This window comes from Ambystoma mexicanum, chromosome 4q (assembly GCF_040938575.1).
Source record: "Ambystoma mexicanum isolate Mex_15411 chromosome 4q, UKY_AmexF1_1, whole genome shotgun sequence".
NCBI classification, from domain to species: domain Eukaryota; kingdom Metazoa; phylum Chordata; class Amphibia; order Caudata; family Ambystomatidae; genus Ambystoma; species Ambystoma mexicanum.
This window is the reverse complement of record NC_090928.1, coordinates 1,273,908,538-1,273,933,357: the sequence shown is the minus strand read 5'-3', so window position 1 is coordinate 1,273,933,357 and position 24,820 is coordinate 1,273,908,538. Positions and strand designations below refer to the sequence as shown.

The following is a 24,820-nucleotide window of genomic DNA, read 5'->3' as shown; positions in this document are numbered from 1 at the left end:
GTCTATGGAGACGACTACTCCTGAAATGGGTACTGACGCTTGCTTGCCAGGAACCACCTGAATTCAGAAGTCTCTGCTCTAGAAGCATTGTGAGCTGTCTATGGAGACGGCTAGTCCTTAAATCGGTACTGAGGCTTGCTTGCCAGGAACCACCTGAATTCAGAAGTCTCTGCTCTAGAACCATTGTGAGCTGTCTATGGAGACGGCTAGTCCTTAAATGGGTACTGAAGCTTGCTTGCCAGGAACCACCTGAATTCAGAAGTCTCTGCTCTAGAACCATTGTGAGTTGTCTATGGAGACAGCTAGTCCTGCTCTAGAACCATTGTGAGCTGTCTATGGAGACAGCTAGTCCTTAAATGGGTACTGAGGCTTGCTTGCCAGGAACCACCTGAATTCAGAAGTCTCTGCTCTAGAACCATTGTGAGCTGTCTATGGAGACGGCTAGTCCTTAAATGGGTACTGAGGCTTGCTTGCCAGGAACCACCTGAATTCAGAAGTCTCTGCTCTAGAAGCATTGTGAGCTGTCTATGGAGACAGCTAGTCCTTAAATGGGTACTGAGGCGTGCTTGCCAGGAACCACCTGAATTCAGACGTCTCTGCTCTAGAACCATTGTGAGCTGTCTATGGAGACAGCTAGTCCTTAAATGGGTACTGAGGCTTGCTTGCCAGGAACCACCTGAATTCAGAAGTCTCTGCTCTAGAAGCATTGTGAGCTGTCTATGGAGACAGCTAGTCCTTAAATGGGTACTGAGGCTTGCTTGCCAGGAACCACCTAAATTCAGAAGTCTCTGCTCTAGAACCATTGTGAGCTGTCTCTGGAGACAGCTAGTCCTGCTCTAGAATCATTGTGAGCTGTCTATGGAGACAGCTAGTCCTTAAATGGGGACTGAGGCTTGCTTGCCAGGAACCACCCGAATTCAGAAGTCTCTGCTCTAGAACCATTGTGAGCTGTCTATGGAGACAGCTAGTCCTTAAATGGGTACTGAGGCTTTGTTCCCAGGATCTACCTGAATTCCGAAGTCTCTGCTCTAGAACCATTGTGAGCGGTCTATGGAGACAGCTAGTCCTTAAATGGGTACTGAGGCTTTGTTCCCAGGATCTACCTGAATTCAGAAGTCTATGCTCTAGAACCATTGTGAGCTGTCTATGGAGACAGCTAGTCCTTAAATGGGTACTGAGGCTTCGTTCTCAGGAACCACCTGAATTCAGAAGTCTCTGCTCTAGAAGCATTGTGAGCTGTCTATGGAGACAGCTAGTCCTTAAATGGGTACTGACGCTTCGTTCCCAGGATCTACCTGAATTCAGAAGTCTATGCTCTAGAACCATTGTGAGTTGTCTATGGAGACCGCTAGTCCTTAAATGGGTACTGAGGCTTCGTTCCCAGGAACCACCTGAATTCAGAAGTCTCTGCTCTAGAAGCATTGTGAGCTGTCTATGGAGACAGCTAGTCCTTAAATGGGTACTGAGGCTTCGTTCCTAGGATCTACCTGAATTCAGAAGTCTATGCTCTAGAACCATTGTGAGCTGTCTGGAGACAGCTAGTCCTTAAATGGGTACTGACGCTTCGTTCCCAGGATCTACCTGAATTCAGAAGTCTATGCTCTAGAACCATTGTGAGTTGTCTATGGAGACAGCTAGTCCTTAAATGGGTACTGAGGCTTCGTTCCCAGGAACCACCTGAATTCAGAAGTCTCTGCTCTAGAAGCATTGTGAGCTGTCTATGGAGACAGCTAGTCCTTAAAAGGGTACTGAGGCTTCGTTCCTAGGATCTACCTGAATTCAGAAGTCTATGCTCTAGAACCATCGTGAGCTGTCTGGAGACAGCTAGTCCTGCTCTACAAACATTGTGAGCTGTCTATGGAGACGACTAGTCCTTAAATGGGTACAGAGGCTTGCTTGCCAGGAACCACCTGAATTCAGAAGTCTCTGCTCTAGAACCATTGTGAGCTGTCTATGGAGACAGCTAGTCCTTAAATGGGTACTGAGGCTTTGTTCCCAGGATCTACCTGAATTCAGAAGTCTATGCTCTAGAACCATTGTGAGCTGTCTATGGAGACGGCTAGTCCTTAAATGGGTACTGAGGCTTCGTTCTCAGGAACCACCTGAATTCAGAAGTCTCTGCTCTAGAAGCATTGTGAGCTGTCTATGGAGACGGCTAGTCCTTAAATGGGTACTGACGCTTCGTTCCCAGGATCTACCTGAATTCAGAAGTCTATGCTCTAGAACCATTGTGAGCTGTCTATGGAGACAGCTAGTCCTTAAATGGGTACTGAGGCTTTGTTCCCAGGAACCACCTGAATTTAGAAGTCTATGCTCTAGAACCATTGTGAGCTGTATATGGAGACAGCAAGTCCTTAAATGGGTACTGAGGCTTCGTTCCCAGGAACCACCTGAATTCAGAAGTCTCTGCTCTAGAAGCATTGTGAGCTGTCTATGGAGACAGCTAGTCCTTAAATGGATACTGAGGCTTCGTTCCCAGGATCTACCTGAATTCAGAAGTGTCTGCTCTAGAACCATTGTGAGCTGTCTATGGAGACAACTAGTCCTTAAATGGGTACTGAGGCTTCGTTCCCAGGATCTACCTGAATTCAGAAGTCTATGCTCTAGAACCATTGTGAGCTGTCTATGGAGACAGCTAGTCCTTAAATGGGTAACCACCTGAATTCAGAAGTCTCTGCTCTAGAAGCATTGTGAGCTGTCTATGGAGACAGCTAGTCCTTAAATGGGTACTGAGGCTTGCTTGCCAGGAACCGCCTAAATTCAGAAGTCTCTGCTCTAGAACCATTGTGAGCTGTCTATGGAGACAGCTAGTCCTGCTCTAGAATCATTGTGAGCTGTCTATGGAGACAGCTAGTCCTTAAATGGGGACTGAGGCTTGCTTGCCAGGAACCACCCGAATTCAGAAGTCTCTGCTCTAGAACCATTGTGAGCTGTCTATGGAGACGACTAGTCCTTAAATGGGTACTGAGGCTTGCTTTCCAGGAACCACCTGAATTCAGAAGTCTCTGCTCTAGAACCATTGTGAGCTGTCTGGAGACAGCTAGTCCTGCTCTACAAACATTGTGAGCTGTCTATGGAGACGACTAGTCCTTAAATGGGTACTGAGGCTTGCTTGCCAGGAACCACCTGAATTCAGAAGTCTCTGCTCTAGAACCATTGTGAGCTGTCTATGGAGACGACTAGTCCTTAAATGGGTACTGACGCTTGCTTGCCAGGAACCACCTGAATTCAGAAGTCTCTGCTCTAGAAGCATTGTGAGCTGTCTATGGAGACGGCTAGTCCTTAAATGGGTACTGAGGCTTGCTTGCCAGGAACCACCTGAATTCAGAAGTCTCTGCTCTAGAACCATTGTGAGCTGTCTATGGAGACGGCTAGTCCTTAAATGGGTACTGAAGCTTGCTTGCCAGGAACCACCTGAATTCAGAAGTCTCTGCTCTAGAACCATTGTGAGTTGTCTATGGAGACAGCTAGTCCTGCTCTAGGACCATTGTGAGCTGTCTATGGAGACAGCTAGTCCTTAAATGGGTACTGAGGCTTGCTTGCCAGGAACCACCTGAATTCAGAAGTCTCTGCTCTAGAACCATTGTGAGCTGTCTATGGAGACGGCTAGTCCTTAAATGGGTACTGAGGCTTGCTTGCCAGGAACCAACTGAATTCAGAAGTCTGTGCTCTAGAACCATTGTGAGCTGTCTATGGAGACAGCTAGTCCTTAAATGGGTACTGAGGCTTTGTTCCCAGGTTCTACCTGAATTCAGAAGTGTCTGCTCTAGAACCATTGTGAGCTGTCTATGGAGATGGCTAGTCCTTAAATGGGTACTGAGGCTTGCTTGCCAGGAACCACCTGAATTCAGAAGTCTCTGCTCTAGAACCATTGTGAGCTGTCTATGGAGACAGCTAGTCCTTAAATGGGTACTGAGGCTTTGTTCCCAGGATCTACCTGAATTCAGAAGTGTCTGCTCTAGAACCATTGTGAGCTGTCTATGGAGACAACTAGTCCTTAAATGGGTACTGAGGCTTCGTTCCCAGGATCTACCTGAATTCAGAAGTCTATGCTCTAGAACCATTGTGAGCTGTCTATGGAGACAGCTAGTCCTTAAATGGGTACTGAGGCTTCGTTCCCAGGATCTACCTGAATTCAGAAGTGTCTGCTCTAGAACCATTGTGAGCTGTCTATGGAGACAACTAGTCCTTAAATGGGTACTGAGGCTTCGTTCCCAGGAACCACCTGAATTCAGAAGTCTCTGCTCTAGAAGCATTGTGAGCTGTCTATGGAGATGGCTAGTCCTTAAATGGGTACTGAGGCTTGCTTGCCAGGAACCACCTGACTTCAGAAGTCTCTGCTCTAGAACCATTGTGAGCTGTCTATGGAGACAGCTAGTCCTTAAATGGGTACTGAGGCTTCGTTCCCAGGAACCACCTGAATTCAGAAGTCTATGCTCTAGAACCATTGTGAGCTGTCTATGGAGACAGCTAGTCCTTAAATGGGTACTGAGGCTTCGTTCCCAGGAACCACCTGAATTCAGAAGTCTCTGCTCTAGAACCATTGTGAGCTGTCTATGGAGACAGCTAGTCCTTAAATGGGTACTGAGGCTTCGTTCCCAGGAACCACCTGAATTCAGAAGTCTCTGCTCTAGAAGCATTGTGAGCGGTCTATGGAGACAGCTAGTCCTTAAATGGGTACTGAGGCTTCGTTCCCAGGATCTACCTGAATTCAGAAGTGTCTTCTCTAGAACCATTGTCAGCTGTCTATGGAGACAACTAGTCCTTAAATGGGTACGGAGGCTTCGTTCCCAGGATCTACCTGAATTCAGAAGTCTATGCTCTAGAACCATTGTGAGCTGTCTATGGAGACAGCTAGTCCTTAAATGGGTACTGAGGCTTGCTTGCCAGGAACCACTTGAATTCAGAAGTCTCTGCTCTAGAAGCATTGTGAGCTGTCTATGGAGACGGCTAGTCCTGCTCTACAAGCATTGTGAGCTGTCTATGGAGACGGCTAGTCCTGCTCTACAAGCATTGTGAGCTGTCTATGGAGACGGCTAGTCCTGCTCTAGAAGCATTGTGAGCTGTCTATGGAGACGGCTAGTCCTGCTCTAGAAGCATTGTGAGCTGTCTATGGAGACGGCTAGTCCTGCTCTAGAAGCATTGTGAGCTGTCTATGGAGACGGCTAGTCCTGCTCTAGAAGTATTGTGAGCTGTCTATGGAGACGGCTGGTCCTGCTCTAGAAGCATTGTGAGCTGTCTATGGAGACGGCTAGTCCTGCTCTAGAAGCATTGTGAGCTGTCTATGGAGACGGCTAGTCCTGCTCTAGAAGCATTGTGAGCTGTCTATGGAGACGGCTAGTCCTGCTCTAGAAGCATTGTGAGCTGTCTATGGAGACGGCTCGGCTAGTCCTTCGCTTGGAAGATGAGGTAGAATGTGCACACCATATATCATAACCAGCTGGATATGGTAGATCAGTCCAGACAAACTGGCTTCAAATTTTAGAAGTGCAAGGGGGGGACCTTGGCACAAGGTCTCACTCAAAGGAAAAAGAGGATCCAAAGTAGGAACCCTCCCGTCCCCTGCAGACTATCTAGTCATAAAAGTTGCTTCGTTCAAGTAGGTTAGCTGAATTTCACTAAAAGCGGTTCACAGGAAATGGGTTTGCAAAGCAATATTCTAGAAACACACACTGTGTAAAAAAGACAAGTATTTTAATCACATATAAACAAAGAATGTGATAGCGAGCAAAAACGCATTTCACAAGTCCAATATAGGAGAGTTCCTCTTCATCGGAAGCTTACATTGAACTGTTGGTAGTTGAAGGTCGGTAATGGAGAAAGAAAAAGGGAAGAAGAACAATGGAACACAAGCTTTAGATTAACAAGGGGGTATGAATTAAAGTAGCCTTTAGCCAGTTCATTCAACATGGTTGTATTCAAATTTACAGACCTGTCCAATCGATGTTAAGCTGAGAAACTTGGAATAAAACATAGTTCCAAAGAGAAGTTTCAATTCTAGTTCTAATAGTTCTCAACGTTCCTGTATGTTATTAAATACTTGTACACATAAAGTAAGGTATAGAGTGTATACATTCAAACTTTTTTAAGCAGGTATAACGTGGAAAAAAGCCTTGTATACCATCATGTATGCTTGAAGATACCTGACCCTGGCTCTCATTATTCGCTTCGCAGGCTACGGATTTCCTGCCGCACGAATCAGACACACATTAGACTCTATAGGCTCCATTCTCCATATGGAATCTAGGCACTGGGTAAACACGATTCAGATGGATCAGAATAACTCAATTTGGCAATTTCACATGAGCCTTTAGGCCATTTAGTACCGTGACGTCATTGCTTTGGATCATGATGTGGCCCTGTCTTGCAAGTGAATAGTGGAGGCACTGTCACTGTGTGCATTTCGAATTGCTTTGGCTTTTTTTCCACGTTATAACTACTTTAATAAGTTTGAATGTATACTCTCTATACCTTCCTGTGTGGGGAAAACAAAAATAGTCTGGGTATTTACACAACAGAACTAATGTTTGCAAAATGTAGCCGAATGTTATTCCCCATGTCTTCAGTGCATACACTAGGCCCTGAGCTTGCACACAGCAGTAAAGTACATGCGTGTGTACCACTGCAACATCTGCACATCCTAATGGCCAATTATGAGGTTGCCTTTCTGCTGTTCGATGAATTCAGAAGGGCTGTGCACGACCACACACTCTCGCTGCCTCCACACAGTGCATTGGCGTATGTGCAGTAATTCTGCATGCAGTGGAAAGGCTGGCTGGGATCTGAAAATATCTAGGCAGAGGGTTTTGCTTGGAGAGAGTCTGATTGTACTCTCTCGAGGGTGAGGGTGTCGGCAGTTCCGTCTCATTAAAGGCTGGTGCCCTGAGGTGGTGGGGGGGTGCAGAAGATGCACGCCGGGCACCTCTTGCCGGAGGGCCAGGCTAGGTGTGATGGTTTGATCACTGCCAGACTGTCTCTCTTCCAGTTGGCTATGGCAGAGGGACGGGCTAGGTGTCAGACTGTCTCTTTTCCAGGCCAGCCGGTATTTGGCCAGCATTTGGCTGGGCTTTGCATTTTGAAGCCTCAGACCAGTGACTTGTATGTACAGCACCGATAAGGGTACGGGTACGCTTGTAAGGACATGCACGGATGTGCCCAGGGGTGCAGGCAGGGCATACAGGGGGCTTTGCTGTATGGCCCCAGCTGTGTCTGCCAGCAGGCCCTGGGATGGCTCTGTCAGCAGCCCGCCAGTGCACACCAGGGCATCATTGACATGAAAGCGATGGCCACATGCCAGCATCTCGAATCCTGCATCCTGTACACAAGTGGATTAAGTGCTTTGGGTTATAAATAAAGTGCGCCCTGGATATAGGGTCGGTTCCCGCCATGCTGGGCTGTCTCTCTCCGGGGATGGCAGCCCTGTTGCTCCCTCTGGGTGAGGCGTCCTGGCACAGCCTCGGTAATCCTCTAAACCCTCCTAAACCCAGTTAATTTTATCTTGCTTCACCTCCATCTGCCCTCCCCATCCCATTCCCCCCGCCCGCTGTGTGAGCGCCCCTGCGCTGCTGCTGGAAGGCTTTGCAGTATAAACAGAGAAAAGCAGAGTGCTGTGCTTGGGGGTAGAGTGCACTCCTACGTTAAGATTCTCTTCATGTCTTTCCCTTGCAGGCTCTGCAGCCTGACGCTGAAAAAGCTCACCGTGCTGAAAGAACTGGACAAGGAGCTGAATTCTGTGGTCATCGCTGTGAAGATCCAGGTAACACCATGATGGCGAGCGAATAAAGCCACTGTCAGCAGCTCACATCTATGCCATGTACAGTCTATGAGGCGCCCACATGGTGCCATGTACAGTCCCCAGATGCCCTACATGCCATGTACAGTCTATGAGGCGCCCACATGGCGCCATGTAGAGTCCCCAGGTGCAGTCTATGAGGCGCCCAACGTCCCCAGGTGCCCTACATGCCATGTTCAGTCTATGAGGCGCCCACATGGTGCCATGTGTAGACCCCAGGTGCCCTACAGCCCCCACACGGTGCCATGTACAGTCCCCAGGTGCCCTACATGTCATGTACAGTCTATGAGCCCCCCACATAGTGCCATGTATAGCCCCCAGGTGCCCTACATGTCATGTACAGTCTATGAGCCCCCCACATGGTGCCATGTATAGTCCCCAGGTGCCCTACATGTCATGTACAGTCTATGCAGCCCCCACATGCTGCCATGTATAGCCCCCAGGTGCCCTACATGTCATGTACAGTCTATGAGCCCCCCACATGGTGCCATGTACAGTCCCCCGGTGCCCTACATGTCATGTTCAGTCTATGAGGCGCCCACATGGTGCCATGTACAGTCCCCCGGTGCCCTACATCTCATGTACAGTCTATGAACCCCCCACATGGTGCCATGTACAGTCCCCTGGTGCCCTACATGCCATGTTCAGTCTATGAGGCCCCCACATGGTGCCATGTGTAGTCCCCAGGTGCCCTACATGCCATGTACAGTCTGAGGTGCCCAAATGGTGCCATGTATAGTCCCCAGGGGCCCTACATGTCATGTTCAGTCTATGAGGCCCCCACATGGTGCCATGTGTAGTCCCCAGGTGCCCTACATGTCATGTACAGTCTATGGTGCCATGTACAGTCCCCCGGTGCCCTACATGTCATGTTCAGTCTATGAGGCCCCCACATGGTGCCATGTGTAGTCCCCAGGTGCCCTACATGTCACGTACAGTCTATGAGGCCCCCACATGGTGCCATGTGTAGTCCCCAGGTGCCCTACATGTCATGTACAGTCTATGAGGCCCCCACATGTTGCCATGTGTAGTCCCCAGGTGCCCTACATGTCATGTACAGTCTATGAACCCCCCAGGTGCCCTACATGTCATGTACAGTCTATGAGGCCTCCACATGGTGCCATGTATAGTCCCCAGGTGCCCTACGAGGCCCCCACATGGTGCCATGTATAGTCCCCCGGTGCCCTACATGTCATGTACAGTCTGAGGCGCCCACATGGTGCCATGTATAGCCCCCAGGTGCCCTACATGTCATGTACAGTCTATGCACCCCCCACATGGTGCCATGTATAGTCCCCAGGTGCCCTACATGTCATGTACAGTGTGTGAGGCCCCCACATGGTGACATGTATAGTCCCCAGGGACCCTACATGCCATGTACACTACAGTCTATGAGGCGCCCACATGGTGCCATGTTTAGTCCCCAGGTGCCCTACATGCCATGTACAGTCTGTGCTGTCCCCCTTTGCATAGGTACCCTGTATAGCTTGTATGGGCTATAGGGCTCTTGCATGTCGTGCACAGTGTACAAGTCACCTACAAAGTCGCCCTCAGTTTTCAGGTCCCCAGCAAAGTGCTATAAACTCTACAGGTGCCCTGTGAAGGAATTTAGTCTCCAGGGCCTCTACAAATTCATGCATACTCTGTAGGGCCCCTACGTGTCATGTGTGGCCTGCATTCCCATGTACAAGTCTGGAGGGTCCTTGCATAGTCATAGTAGGATCCCACAATGCCACGTGTGGTCTAAATGGCCACCGGATGTCACATCCAACATACAGATCTCCTACGTGACATGCAAAGACTATGGAGCTCCTACATAGTTTTGTAGGGTCTGTACATTACTATGCAATGTAGCCCACCCCTTTGAAAACTATGAGTTTTATAGAACCATGAGAATCTTTTTGACCAGAACCTCAGCTTGTGGAAGGACCTTGGAAATTGCTTTCCGCAATCCTTCCTGATTTATAATGGTCTCAAACAAAGCTTTCTTTGTGGATTTCTTTTTCATGTAGTAATAAAAAATAGCCTGCTTACTTGCTATGAGGTACTTGTCTACCTTCATGAAAACCACTAATACAAATGTTTTGTTGAAAAAAGAAAATGTATTTAACACTTAAAAAAGAAAAGAAGGCCCTCATTGCTACATGAACCCTTTTTATAAATTGTCAGCTCTTCAGGAAACTACTCCTGAACCTTTACGTGTCTTTGCATACACTGACTCACTAATACAGGGTTCGAAATGGAGGGGTGTTGGGAGCTATTTAGCTCTTCTTGTGGCCTAAAGTAGCCTGGTTAGCTTGACACCAACTACTACCAGGAGCTACTTTTTGCCTCTCCATCCCAACTGATGCTGAACAAACATAGCTATGTGACACTCATTCTGTATGATGGGACAATCTATAAATAAGCATTCGGACACCTCTGTACTAGCTCCTTGTTCCCCGGTGATGGCTCATGGTGACTGGTTATTGCCAGACATCCAGGAAAGCTATGTACTAGCTCCTTGTTCCCCAGTGATGGTTCCTGGTGACTGGTTAATGCCAGACACCCAGGAATGCTATGTGCTAGCTCCTTGATCCCCAGTGATAGCTCCTGGCCAGACACCCAGGAGCGCTATGTACTAGCTTCTTATTCCCCAGTGATAGCTCCTGGCGGCTTGTTATTGCCAGACACCCAGGAGCGCTATGTACTAGCTCCTTATTCCCCAGTGATATCTACTGGTGACTGGTTATTGCCAGACACCCAGGAACGCTATGTACTAGCTCCTTATTCCCCAGTGATAGCTCCTGGTGACTGGTTATTGCCAGACACCCAGGAACGCTATGTACTAGCTCCTTGTTCCCCAGTTATGGCTCCTGGTGACTGGTTAATGCCAGACACCCAGGAATGCTATGTACTAGCTCCTTGATTCCCCAGTGATAGCTCCTGGTGACTGGTTATTGCCAGACACCCAGGAACGCTATGTACTAGCTCCTTGTTCCCCAGTGATGGCTCCTGGTGACTGGTTATTGCCAAACACCCAGGAACGCTATGTACTAGCTCCTTGTTCCCCAGTGATAGCTCCTGGTTACTGGTTAATGCCGGACACTCAGGAGCTGGTTTTAGCTCCTGCTTTTCCAATCTTGATTTCGATCCCTGTAATATCATTTGCTACAGCATAATTTACTGTCACAAAATCCTCCCCCGGCGGGGGTAAAGCACTGACTGGGCGACTGACCATATCCCACTTGTATAAATAGCTTCTGCCAGCACTCCATTGGTTTCTGATAAAATGCGCATGCCTGAAGGAATTCCTTTTCTAAACCAATGCCTAAACTGCAGCTGACCTATTTAATCCAAGGGATTCCCGCATTTCTGCTTTCAAGGACTCCTGGTAGTGGGTCACCACCTCTTGTTTCAACTGCTCATAATTATTAGGTATAGGCCAAGTGGTTAGTCCAGTTTCTTTAGTATCCCAGTTAAGTGGTTAACCCAATCAGACCTTTTTCCTGTCTCTGAGGACAATATTTTGCTCATCTCCATCCTAAGGACAGAGCCTGGCGGGTCTGTTAACCTCGAGGTGCAAGGAGAATCTCTGATTATATTGGGAGTGTGGCAAGTTCCTAGTATTTGGCCACCTGGGGCAGGATGCTGGCAAGGAGAATCTTTGATTATATAGGGAGTCTATATAGGGAGTCTGGCAAGTTGCTAGTATTTGGCCACCTGGGGCAGGATGCTGGCAAGGAGAATCTCTGATTATATAGGGAGTCTGGCAAGTTGCTAGTATTTGGCCACCTGGGGCAGGATGCTGGCAAGGAGAATCTTTTATTATATAGGGAGTCTGGCAAGTTGCTAGTATTTGGCCACCTGGGGCAGGATTCTGGCAAGGAGAATCTTTAATTATATAGGGAGTGTGGGAAAATCCTAGTATTTGGCCACCTGGGGCACGATGTTGGCAAGGAGAATCTTTGATTATATAGGGAGTCTGGCAAGTTGCTAGTATTTGGCCACCTGGGGCAGGATGCTGGCAAGGAGAATCTTTTATTATATAGGGAGTCTGGCAAGTTGCTAGTATTTGGCCACCTGGGGCAGGATTCTGGCAAGGAGAATCTTTGATTATATAGGGAGTGTGGCAAATTCGTAGTATTTGGCCACCTGGGGCAGGATGTTGGCAAGGAGAATCTTTGATTATATAGGGAGTCTGGCAAGTTGCTAGTATTTGGCCACCTGGGGCAGGATTCTGGCAAGGAGAATCTTTAATTATATAGGGAGTGTGGGAAAATCCTAGTATTTGGCCACCTGGGGCACGATGTTGGCAAGGAGAATCTTTGATTATATAGGGAGTCTGGCAAGTTGCTAGTATTTGGCCACCTGGGGCAGGATGCTGGCAAGGAGAATCTTTTATTATATAGGGAGTCTGGCAAGTTGCTAGTATTTGGCCACCTGGGGCAGGATTCTGGCAAGGAGAATCTTTGATTATATAGGGAGTGTGGCAAATTCGTAGTATTTGGCCACCTGGGGCAGGATGTTGGCAAGGAGAATCTTTGATTATATAGGGAGTCTGGCAAGTTGCTAGTATTTGGCCACCTGGGGCAGGATTCTGGCAAGGAGAATCTTTGATTATATAGAGAGTGTGGCAAGTTCCTAGTATTTGCCCACCTGGGGCAGGATTCTGGCAAGGAGAATCTTTGATTATATAGGGAGTCTGGCAAGTTCCTAGAATTTGGCCACCTGGGGCAGGATGTTGGCAAGGAGAATCTTTGATTATATAGGGAGTCTGGCAAGTTCCTAGTATTTGGCCACCTGGGGCAGGATGCTGGCAAGGAGAATCTTTGATTATATAGGGTGTCTGGCAGGTTCTTAGTATTTGGCCGCCTGGGGCAGGATGCTGGCAAGGAGAATTTCTGATTATATAGGGAGTCTGGCAAGTTGCTAGTATTTGGCCACCTGGGGCAGGATGCTGGCAAGGAGAATCTCTGATTATATAGGGAGTCTGGCAAGTTCCTAGTATTTGGCCACCTGGGGCAGGATGCTGGCAAGGAAAATCTTTCATTATATAGGGAGTCTGTCAAGTTGGTAGTATTTGGCCACCTGGGGCAGGATGTTGGCAAGGAGAATCTTTGATTATATATGGAGTCTGGCAAGTTTCTAGTATTTGGCCACCTGGGGCAGGATGCTGGTACATTTCTTACTGATGGCAGCCTTTGACTCTTTGACAGAGATGCTCACTACCCAGGCAGCGGCTGCACATTCAGCACTTGCTGCTACTTTCGTGTCATAAAACTTCAAGAGGTTACATGTCTTTCCATCAAAATGTTTCCATCAGTGGTTTGTTCCATCAAATTATTTCCATTGAAAGATGTTTCATCGAATTCCCATTCATAAAGTGCAAAGTGTTTATGCATCGAAACCCTTTCATCGAATAGGATTTCGTTATATAAACACTTTACATCATTTGCATGGAAAGTATATGAAACAGAATCAAACAATTGGGCTCCTGGAATGGAACCTATTCTACCCAGGAGGGTTAACTGAAGAACAAAACACACAAGTGAATAGGTTCAAGAACACTATTGCTCATACACGCGAAATCCCACAATTTTTTTGTAAACTCTGCCATTTCTTCAATGAGACAATACTCATAGAGGTTATATCGTAGAGAAAAATCTCTCAGACACAATTATTTTATATATTGGAACTGTGTGAGTGGTATACATGAAAGCACAATTCCAGGGAGAAACAGACATCAAAATGGTTTCTTGGACCACAACAGAACAAACAAGAATATGTTTTCAACACACTGTATCAAGGCGTTTTTCAGGCAAAAATAAAGACAATGGGCCTCATTAAGAGTCTGGCGTTAACCGAGGCGGTAAAACCGCCTGGTTAACGCCGGACTCGTATTACCATTCCGCCTCTGTGATTCCCGGAATTACCGGGGCATTACAACCCCGGTTTTCCGGGAATCACAGAGGCGTAATGGTGTAAATCCCCATTCCCATTGAGTCCTATGGGACTCGATGGAAATGGGGATCATGGAAACACTGGCAGCATCTCGTAATGCTGCCGGTGTTTCCTCGTCCGCCTGCATGCGGGAGGTGTTAAACCCGCCAGGTCAGACCTGGTGGGAACATCACCTCCTGCCTGCAGGGGTCGGACTCAGGCGGTCCGGAAACAATGATGGCGGCGGGTTTACCGCCACCGTTATTTCCGGACCGCCTGGGTCGTAATGAGGCCCAGTGTGTGTATAACAAACCCAATCTGTGTGGGGGTTTGTCAAAAATGCACAATTCAATGGTGTGAAGTTACAAAACAAGGTTCTTAAAACAACATAAAACATTTGCAAGGACACAAAAGAAAAATTTGCATGTACGGACAGCAATATATGTGCTGTAGTTTCAGGGAAATAGTGCGTCTACACCAGGTGTTTCGACCATTTGGAGTTGAGCTAGATGAGCCTCATCATTCATATGGCCATCACCAGGACGGGTTCTGTGTGAAATGACGTCTGTGCTGCAGGAGAGGGAGACCTTAATCAGACGGGTGTATGAGCAAACTAATTTAAAAAGAATAAATCAGAGGTATTGTGTAATCAATGTGATTAGAAAACACACAGCTTACCTATGGGGTAAATTCACAGGCACTGTATAAGAGATCCGCTAGCCGCGTTGGCTGGTCTCTAGGTAATCCTGCTATACAAAAGTACTATTGGCGGGGAGTTGAAAAACCCTCCAGAGTCATGTACATAATAGTTATAAAAGTACATGCTTTGTAGAATGTAAATGAGTCTTACATCTCACCGGCAAAATCCAGGTAAGAAGGTCAAGGAGTGCTCTCTCTAAAAACAGCAATCCGCCGTTTGGTGCACGGCTAAAAGATAAATACAAAGTAACAATGAGTCCAGAACTACAGGATCCTCATTTTAGTCTAAACTGGGGACCCCAGAAGTAGAATTACCTTGGATCGTGTATCAGGCAGAACTGGTAGTCTGCAGAAAAAGACAGCGGGCAGCGTCTCCTCAAGCTGCTGAGTCACTGGGGAGAGCCGGCAGCAAAGTGTTAGTAACGCTGTTGGCAGGACAAAGAGGCTGTTTTATATGGAGGCCATTTTAGAGTCCGGCTGGGATCGAGTGCCCCCAGGAATTGGTGTATAGCACTTGATCCAGACTAGTATGATTGCACTAAAACAAGTACGAGTGTGCCTAATGTTCAAGTGATTATGAAAAAGTAATTTAGGGACTATTTTCAATCTAAAGGTTGCCATAGCAACCATCGACCACAAATAAATTCAGGAACGGGTCGAAAGGAGTCAATGTATTGCGGCAGTGGTGCATGTCATGAACACATAGTATGCATAGTATGCTGAATGTGGGGCCAAATAAAATGGGCCAAAATAAGAAGTGCTTACAAATGCATAGAAACATGAATGCATGCTTCATATGGTCATCAAAAAACACAACAAACACCAGGCTATACTTGTGGGTGCAGTGCATATATCATATAGTGAGAAAAAAACGTATGTTAAGCCAATTCAGACAGTTACTCACACAGGTAGAGCAGGGTGAATTAATGCTCTTAAACAAGTAGAAACAACATTGCACTGGGGAGAAAACCAACAACACATGAATCCGTGGTTACAGAAAGGATTTCCATTCTACTGAAACATTTAAACCAGCATGTACGGTGTTCAGTCTGTGTACCCACCGCTGTTCTAACTGGGTGAGTGTTTTATTCAAATCCCCCCCCCCCCCTCTTGGCTGGTTTAACTTTTTGGAGGACAAACCACCTTAAATCCGTGTCCCTGTGGTTCTTAGCAATGAAATGATCTACTAAGGGCTTGTCTGGTACCTTATTTCTAATGCAGGAACGGTGCTCCGAGATCCGCATTTTAATTGCACGTGTGGTCTTGCAAACATACAGGAGTTTGCATGGGCATTGTATTATGTATATGACACCCTTGGTATTACAGTTGGTGAAATCATTCATTGTCCATTGTACTTTGTCATGTTCAAAGAATTTCTTTTGCAGAGTCAGTGGGCAGGCCACGCAATGGCCGCATTTATGGTGTCCAGAAAATAATTGTGTCTGAGAGATTTTTCTCTACGATATAACCTCTATGAGTATTGTCTCATTGTCTCATTGAAGAAACGGCAGAGTTTACAAAAAAATTGTGGGATTTCGTGTGTATGAGCAATAGTGTTCTTGAACCTATTCACTTGTGTGCTTTGTTCTTAAGTATATGAAACAGGCATAACGTTATAACGTTACAGGGAGCTGTCCAGTGCTGAAATATATAAAGCATTTCAGAACTGGCCAACTTCCTCTAACTTGTGGTGTTTATTGTTTATAGGGGGGGTCCCCCCAACCCTAAGGGGACACCCCCAAGCCCCCCATTTTCAATATGTAACCCTTGTCGAGTGCTGAAATCTATAATGTATTTCAGCACTGGACAGCGCCCTCTAATTTGTGGTGTTTATTGTATATTGGGGGAGTCCCACCCCAAGCCCCCCAACTCCCAGGGGTCCCCTCTCCCTAATCATCCCCAACCCCCATTTTCAAAAATTAAATCTTGTCCAGTGCTGAAATCTATAATAGAGGGAGCTGTCCAGTGCTGAAGTCCAATTTGTGGTGTTTATTGGGGGGAACCTCCCCCCAACTCCAAGGGTTCCCCTATCCCGAATCCACCCCAACCCCCATTCCTCAACCAATTGAATTACCAACAAAATTAACCCTTTCCTCAACCCATTGAATTACCAACCCAAACATCCATACATCTATTTTAAAGGCATGTCTTAGTTGGAAATCCATCGAAATGCATTCAATGACTATGCTTTTCGATGGGAAAGCATGTCAATGAATTAATTTCGATGGATAATGATTCGATGGAAATTAATTTGATGGAAAGACTGCATATCACTTGAAGGTGCTGGGGAGCGACCTTTCTCCAAACATCTCAGCCAAATGGCGATGCTAGATTTAACTATCAAGTGCCCCAGGGCTGTTACACACCCGTCCCTCTGCTGAGACGGGTGTGTACCGCTGTACGTTGCATCGTATTGTGAAAATCAAAGAGGGACTCATTTCCTTTGGCTCTTCCATCTGTAACTGGGGGTTCTGAGAGGTTGTGATCATGGTCTATGTAGGACCACATCGATGAATCCCTGAAAAGCATAGGAGAAGGTTTGCAATCAGGTTACCCAGTTGCAATGATTAAAGCTGTGCAGCCTTGTTCTGGGGTGTGTGGCATCTGCTGTCTTCTATGGGGCCCAATTGAGAACGTGGCCATGATCTCATACCCTCCATTAATTTGCCAAGCCCAGCACCCACATGTGACTGGACTGGTTCCACTGCCGCTGTTTTTAGCTCTGCAATCACTCTGGATTGGGTGTACTTGGATGGGAACTCCTCCACCAGAAACAACAAGGAGGCTGTTTTGCTTCTTCAATATGAAACATATTTTGCATCTAATAAAGTCACAAAATGTGTTCACAGATATTAATATTTCATAACAGAATGATGATCATTGTGTTTCCCTGATAATACTAAGAGACAGTCGCACCCACTTTCATCCAAACCAAGTGAGCGTAGTGAGTCAGCTGACTTGCTATTGAGCGTGATGAAGAAAGTAGAAGCCTAATGGTGTACGCAAAGTACCTTGACTTGCCTTTAGGTAGTGGGGCTGGAATCCAGGCTGAATCCTGCTCAGGGTCCTTGTGACAAATACACCAGTGAATCACCCACTAAGGGTGTTATGACTTGATGGTCGTGAAGATTATGGGGCCTCTGTCCACAAGTTCCATTCAGTCCTGAAACAGCAGAGCAAAACAGTATCCAAGGGCTTGACAGAGGAATCCAAGAAGAACAGTCCTAAGTCCAGAATCAAGGTGTGGAGACAGGAAGACGCCGAAGAGTTCCATGATTGGGTCAGCTGTGAAGCACTGAATGAGCGTTCCCTCTCCGGTTTTGAAGGGGCATAGGAGTGTCACATGACCCCATCACGTGACCGATGATGTAGCACGTTTCCTTGTCACATGACCCAAGTTTTCAAAACGCTGCCGGGTCTTCCTGGGGGCGTGATGAAGCAAAGAAAAAAGCCGGCATTTCCGTCGACTGTCTCCAAGACGCCAGGGCAGCTGCCAACGTTGCAATGGGTGAGTATCACCATAGCGCGTTAGATGCCCTTGTGTGCGCCGCTGCCGTGCTGCTTGAGGGAGTGAGGAAGGGAAAGGCAGATCAGGACCTGAGATGGAGGGCTTAGTGGCTGCACGGGTATTTGTGTGCGTAAGGTGACCAGTGGATGGTGTAACGAAGGGAGGCTGGGGAGCTCCTGTGGACATGAGGGAGCCATCTGCTCTGTGTGCGACCCCTGGAATAGCAGGTAGGATTACTCAAGCTACCCCATACCACCCCTCTAGCAAACCTGGGGGTCAGACAGATGCCCCAGTTATAGAAAAAGCCACAGGGCAAGCGGGGCTATGAAACCAGGGGAAGTTTCTAATCCTGTGTTTATTTCTCAGTACCATTTTCCAGGGAAAGACACCCAGAGCAAATCGGCTACTGGAAAAGGGTCAAATATGTTTGGCCCAAGCAAGTGATTAGAAGGTCAATGGGGTTCTCAGGTGGCAATACAGCAGCGCAAGTGTCGGCACTCAGAGTGAGGATGTCTGAGGTTTCCCAAGCAAATTCATCTGGAAATAGGAGGGCCGGGATGTCCATTCAAGGGGATGCCATGACTGTACAGCCTGATCTGAGCCACAGACCTCTGTAAAACAGGCAAAGACCCAGAACACCTAATAGCAGCTGAAATGACATGGTAGAAAAGGTGGGGAGGAGGTGGTACCATTAAGCAATGTTCAACCACAAATTACCAAGCCAATGGGAAGGTGAACCCACCAAACAGATCACTTCTCCAACGTTAGATCTTTAAGCAGTTTCAAAGAAAACCAGAATCTTCATTCACTTGAGTGTTCTTTCATAGTTGTTTTGGGCCATTTATCCCGTAGCTGATAGGCAGTGCCTTCCGTGGCTCCACCCCTGGTAGCCATCATCAGTTTTTTCACTCATTTAGTGTTGGGACTCCTCTTCGAAGCTTGCGCTTTATTCAACGTTTTCTGTAAGAATTTTCATCACCCAGCTTTACTTGAAAGTTTCAGATAAGTGCTTGATTACACTGGGTTTTAGAGGTTATTACACCCACCTGGTTCTCGCCTTCTGGGGACATACATTTAGTTTTGTTTCTTTAGGGTTGAGCCCAGTGTAGAGTCCTTTCTACCGCTCACCATGACCAATTCCAAGGCCAAGAAAAGCCTTTACAACACCTGTTCCACCAGCAAATTGAAAAACATCTACGTTTAAGACGGGCGCCAGGAATGTCCTTAGTGTTCGTACCTAGACCATAAGAGTTGCACCTCTCTGCGACCTAGTAGCCACATAGAACCTGTTCCCTCTTCCAAGAGGTCGAGATCCCATGATGGAAAGTTCCTGTCGCCACTGTAAGGAAGGCATGGCATAAAACAGTGAAGACTCAGTTCAAGGGTGTTTATTTAACTTCAATCGGTTGGTTGAACACCTATCTAACCCTACATCTAAGGATGGGAGCAGGCTACGGCCATCAAATAATAACACAGTCCTAGTGGAGTCTCTGTTAAAATAAAAGGTCCTATACTAAAAAAACCTATTGCCAATCCTTACCTCTAAGAACAAATGGTGTGGGAAAATAATGTATGCAAAAGAAAAGTGTTCAAGAAACAAAATGTCAGGATAGTTGAGCAGTTGGCCTCCCTTGCCCATGCTTTCAGCATGGGACAAGTCATTACGTTTGAGCTTCACACACACTCTGGTTTCTTTAGCACGATGATGTAGTTCAGAACATAAATATCCGGGCCTTCTGCGCCAAACTCTCTTTACCAATATAAGTCTCTTATTTGCAGAGTATCTGGATTAACAAACAAATGCCAAAGTTCCTTTTTCATCAGGCTTTTCACATTCACAAGTTCTCAGGGTTACTGTTCATCAGGGGTCTCCCTCTGTCTGGCTCGGACCCCCTTAAACACAAGTGCACAATAAGTTTCCCTCAGACGAGCTCGGACCTTGTAATCTCGCTTTCCACTCTTTATTGAAATTGAAGACTTTCAACTGTGCGATGGATTTTGCTTAAACCGTCGTAGGACCACTTTGATTCACTTTATATAAGTTTCACCTTTAAACTTCACTTTCGCTTCTGCCACTTCTTGGCTGGATACCTCAAACAGAGACCTTCGATTGAGCACACCCGCAGTGCCGGACCACTCTGTTACTTTGTATCGTACCTTCTCTGATTCATATTAAAGTTCAAACATCCATCGGCAATTGAGCTTTACTCGCGTCTTTCATAACACATGTTAATATTCTTTGCTCTAAATACAATGTTGCCGCTTGCAACCTTAGCTTCAACACAGACCGGTCTTGTATCAGTCCCCCCAACTCACCAGCTGTGTTGATTTGTCTGGTGCTGCTTTGATTCGGGGGCCAAGGATGGAACCACGGTGGCTGCTGCGCCTCCCCAACATGGTGTTCTGACTTGAGTGTCGTGTAGACCGATGAGACCTCCGTCCCCAAGTGACGCACAGGGGAACAAATAGAAACCCGCTGTGCGACCCTTGAGGCCACAGGTGAGAGATGTCTTCCCAGATCCACGGAGCCTCTGGAACACCGATGCTGCTGTCAAGAAGGAATGAGGTTAAGCACCAGGCAATCACAATACTGGCAGGTAAACAAAAGAATCTAAAGTGTCTTACCTATCTGGTGTATTGGAGACCCAGGTAACCTAGTAGGGAGGTTCGAGGCTCAAAAAGATACAGCGGTCCCTGGAGTGGTAGAACCGCAGGTGAGCGTGGATACGGGTAGGCCACCTGTAAGATAGGGCTTGACTCGGGCGTAGAAGTACAGCAGGATACACAGGGAAGATCCAAAGACAGGTCGATGTGCAGTCCAAAAATCCGGCAACAGGTAAACAGTTCCAAGCAGAGGTACAAAGGGGTGTCCAAGAGAGTCCGAGGTAGAGTTCCGTGATCGAGGTAGCAAGGAGCAAGTGGTAACGCCAAACAGGGTCCGAAGCCAGCTGAGAAGCAATGATCGTTCTGCCTCCCAGGTCTTTATACTGTGTATCCCTGGGTCATGTGACGTCTCTGGGTCATGTGACGTCCACCAAGGTCACGTGAGGAACGTCGCACTGTATCACGTGATCGACGTGATGACGTGACGCCGCCCCTTCTGCGATATATCCTCCAAGGCAGTTGCCAATGTAGAAAAGGTTGTAATCGAGCCCGTACACCACAGAAGGTACGGTGTTTTCGGTTCTGTGGGTTCACCGAATCCCTTGAGCCTCGAAGCTGGGGTGGAGATGTTGGGGGAATGTGAGCAGTGTTCTGATGTGGGGAGGCCTGATGTGCTGGGGTTCGCCTAACATAGCCCCTCCCCAACGGCCCACGACCCCGTGGGCAGGACGGATGGTCTAAATGGAAACGGGCTACCAGGCGAGGGGCGTTCAGGTCAGAGGCGGAAACCCATGAACGTTCCTCCGGGCCATAACCCTTCCAATCCACCAGATACTGGATCCTACCCCTAAACCATCTGGAGCCCAAAATGGCCGACACCTCGAAAACGTCAGGAGAGGTCAAGGACACTGGGGCAACAGGGGCACGAAGACGGACAGAGTCGGGACAAGGTTTGAGGAGGGAGACATGAAACACAGGGTGGATGCGCCAAGAGCTGGGAAGCACTAGACGGAAGGCCACCGGATTCACAACCTTTGATATCACATAAGGACCGACAAAGCGAGGTAGCAACTTCCGACAACCCTCTAGGCGAAGATGACGTGAAGACAACCAGACCTTGGAACCCACCACCAGAGGGGGAGCAGCCCGACGTTTGCCATCCACACGGGCCTTCATAGCAGCTTTTGCTTCAGTGAGATGAACCACTGTACTAGCGTGTAAGGCAGATAGATCCCTAAGACATGTCGTGGCCGCAGGGTTCGCAGAACCAGAAGCATCAGGGACCGGCAAGACCTTGGGATGCTGGCCATAGAGGGCGTAAAAAGGAGAATAACCAGTGGCCGAATGAGCCGCATTATTATATGCGAACTCCGCAAGCCGTAAAGCGGCCAACCAAGAGGTTTGGTGTTGCAATATAAGGCAACAAAGGTATTGTTCCATAGATTGATTCGTCCTTTCGGTCTGTCCATCGGTCTCAGGATGATAGGCCGAAGAATACCTGGTATCAATGCCCAATAGCCTAGTCAGGGATCTCCAAAACCGAGAGGTGAACTGTGACCCTCTATCAGATATAATGACCGAAGGAAGGCCGAATAGCATGAACACATGTTCAAAAAACAAATCCGCTAACACAGGAGCCGAAGGGATACCTTTGCAAGGAACAAAACGGGCCATTTTAGTGAACGCGTCCACCACCACCCAGATGGAGTCAAAGCCCTTCGACTTTGGGAGATCAGTAACGAAATCCATCGTCAAGGTATGCCAGGGCCTAGGAGGTACCGGAAGCGGAAGCAACAACCCAATCGGTCGACCCCTTTGATGTTTAGCCTGAGCACAAACTGCGCATGATCTAACATAACATTCAACATCGCGCTTCATAGAAGGCCACCAACACCAACGTTTGAGAAGATCCAAAGTGCGGTCTTGTCCGGGGTGAGCATTAAAGGGAGCGTCATGGAACCACTCAAGGGCCAGATTGCGTGTGTCAGGTGTGGGAAGGAACAGGCGCTCATGTACGAAGGGTAGTCCATCAGAATACACTGGGTCCCATTCTCGCAACTGATCGGAATGGTTGCTAGTCCAGGATCGAACCGAGTCTATCAGTGATAATGAGGGAGTACAGAGACAAATCACATGACTCTTTCCGAGAACAGTGTCGGGGAACGTAGGCAATTGGACCCCCCCCCGGGGAACGTGACAAGGCATCCGCCTTCCCATGCGCCGTACCAGGACGGTGCATAATACGGAAGTCAAAAGAGGAAAAGAAAAGATGCCACCGGACTTGTCTGCTATTAATGCATTTCAGAGAGGCCAAATCTTGTAGATTCCGATGATCGGAGTATACTGTGACGGGATGTTTAGCCCCTAGAAGATGATGGCGCCAAACACGGAAAGCGTCCATGACAGCCAAGAGTTCTTTCTCCGTGACGGTATAATGAGACTCAGTACTGGAAAACTTACGGGAGTGGTATGCCACTGGATGTAATTTGCCTGTATTAGGACATGTTTGTGACAGTACAGCCCCGAGGGCAAAGGAAGAGGCATCTGCCTCGACTATGAACGGAAGATCAGGATTGGGATGTTGGAGTACCGGTGCGGTAATAAAGGCGGTTTTCAATGTCTCAAAAGCCTCCTGTTGTTCTCTCTGCCACTGATATGGTACCCGGGGACTAGTCAGGGCCGTGAGTGGGGCTACAATCGTAGAAAAGGAAGAAATGAAACGCCTATAAAAGTTGGTGAATCCTAAAAAGGCCTGCAAGGACTTGAGTGTTTGAGGTACTGGCCAATCTAAGACTGCTTTGACCTTAGAATCGTTCATGGATAATGCCCCAGGGGTGATATGGAAACCCAAAAACTCAACAGAGGTCTTATGGAACTGGCATTTCTCAGGTTTGGCAAATAAGGAATGTTTTCTTAAACGGGTTAATACTTCTCGGACGTGTTTTACATGGTCATCAAGATCACGAGAGAAGACTAGGATGTCATCCAAATACACAACCATGTACACATCCAGAATATCCCTGAAAATGTCATTCATGAATCGTTGGAACGTGGCCGGGGCGTTACATAAGCCAAAGGGCATGACAAGATACTCGTACAAGCCGTAACGAGTACAGAAAGCCGTTTTCCACTCGTCTCCCTCGCGAACGCGTACTAAATTGTATGCACCGCGTAGATCGAGTTTGGTAAAAATGGAAGCATGTGTTAAATGATCTAAGAGTGGAGTAATTAACGGGATGGGATATCTATCCTTCTTGGTAATCGCGTTAAGACGCCTATAATCCACACAAGGACGTAAATCCCCCTCCTTCTTGGGTACAAAGAAGATAGGACTTGCCGCCGGCGAAGTGGAGGGGCGGATGTGTCCTAGACGCAGGGCATTCTGTACATATTCTTTTAGCACCTGTTCCTCCGAAGGAGACAAAGAGTAGATCCTGCCCGAAGGAACAGTGGAATCAGGAAGCAATTCGATTGGGCAGTCATAAGTTCTATGTGGAGGAAGTACCTCAGACGAGCCTCGATCGAAAACTGATTCAAAAGCCCGATATTCTGGCGGAATCCCAGACACCAACCCCCCAACAGTATGGGACTGTATGACTTCTGGATCGTCAACGGTCAGTGTGAGTTGTGCTAAGGCTCCCAAGACCCGAGAGGGTGTGTCAGGGGCTTGACGGACCGGGAGACAATAATCCTGACAAATATCGGACTCAAAGAGTACAGTGCCTATTTGCCAATTGATCAGCGGATTATGTTCACGTAACCAGGGAATCCCTAGTATGATACCGAATTGAGGTGCGGTGATCAAATCAAAACTTAAGGTTTCTGTGTGTATGTCTTGTATGTTCAACAAGAGGGGTGCAGTTTGATGTCTAACAGGACCAGAAACCAATGCGGAGCCGTCTACGGCTTGGACATGTTCTGGTCGTGTTTTTACCACTAAGGGTAGATTGAGGGAATGGGCCAAATCAATATCTATGTAATTACCAGTGGCACCGGAATCAATAATGATGTTGACTGCATGAAGAAGGCCCGTAGAGGGACATAGAGTAGCCTTTACGGAGATGGGCTGAACACGAGCAAAGGCAAGAGGGGTACCCGGAGAAGATGATGGGACACTCGACCTGTTCTCCGGTTCTAAGGTCGAGCCATCCGAAAAACCTGATTCTTCTTGGGACGTCGAGGACACTCTTTCACGAAATGTCCAATGGTGCCACAATAAAAGCATGCATTATCTACCCTTCTACGTTCCCTCTCAGATGTTGTAATAGGACTGCGTAACCCTCCCACTTGCATAG

At 47.5% G+C, this 24,820-nt stretch overlaps 1 protein-coding gene across 2 annotated transcripts in view; it reads left to right on the top strand.

Moving 5' to 3' along the window:
• LOC138468364 (phosphofurin acidic cluster sorting protein 2-like) overlaps positions 1 to 24,820 on the top strand; it is a 1,643,699-nt gene that overhangs the window by 382,448 nt on the left and 1,236,431 nt on the right. For both annotated transcript variants that reach the window (XM_069608896.1, XM_069608897.1), the window contains exon 2: positions 7,669 to 7,756. In XM_069608896.1, the coding sequence (XP_069464997.1) occupies positions 7,669 to 7,756 (88 nt within the window). The remainder of the gene's footprint in view (positions 1 to 7,668; positions 7,757 to 24,820) is intronic.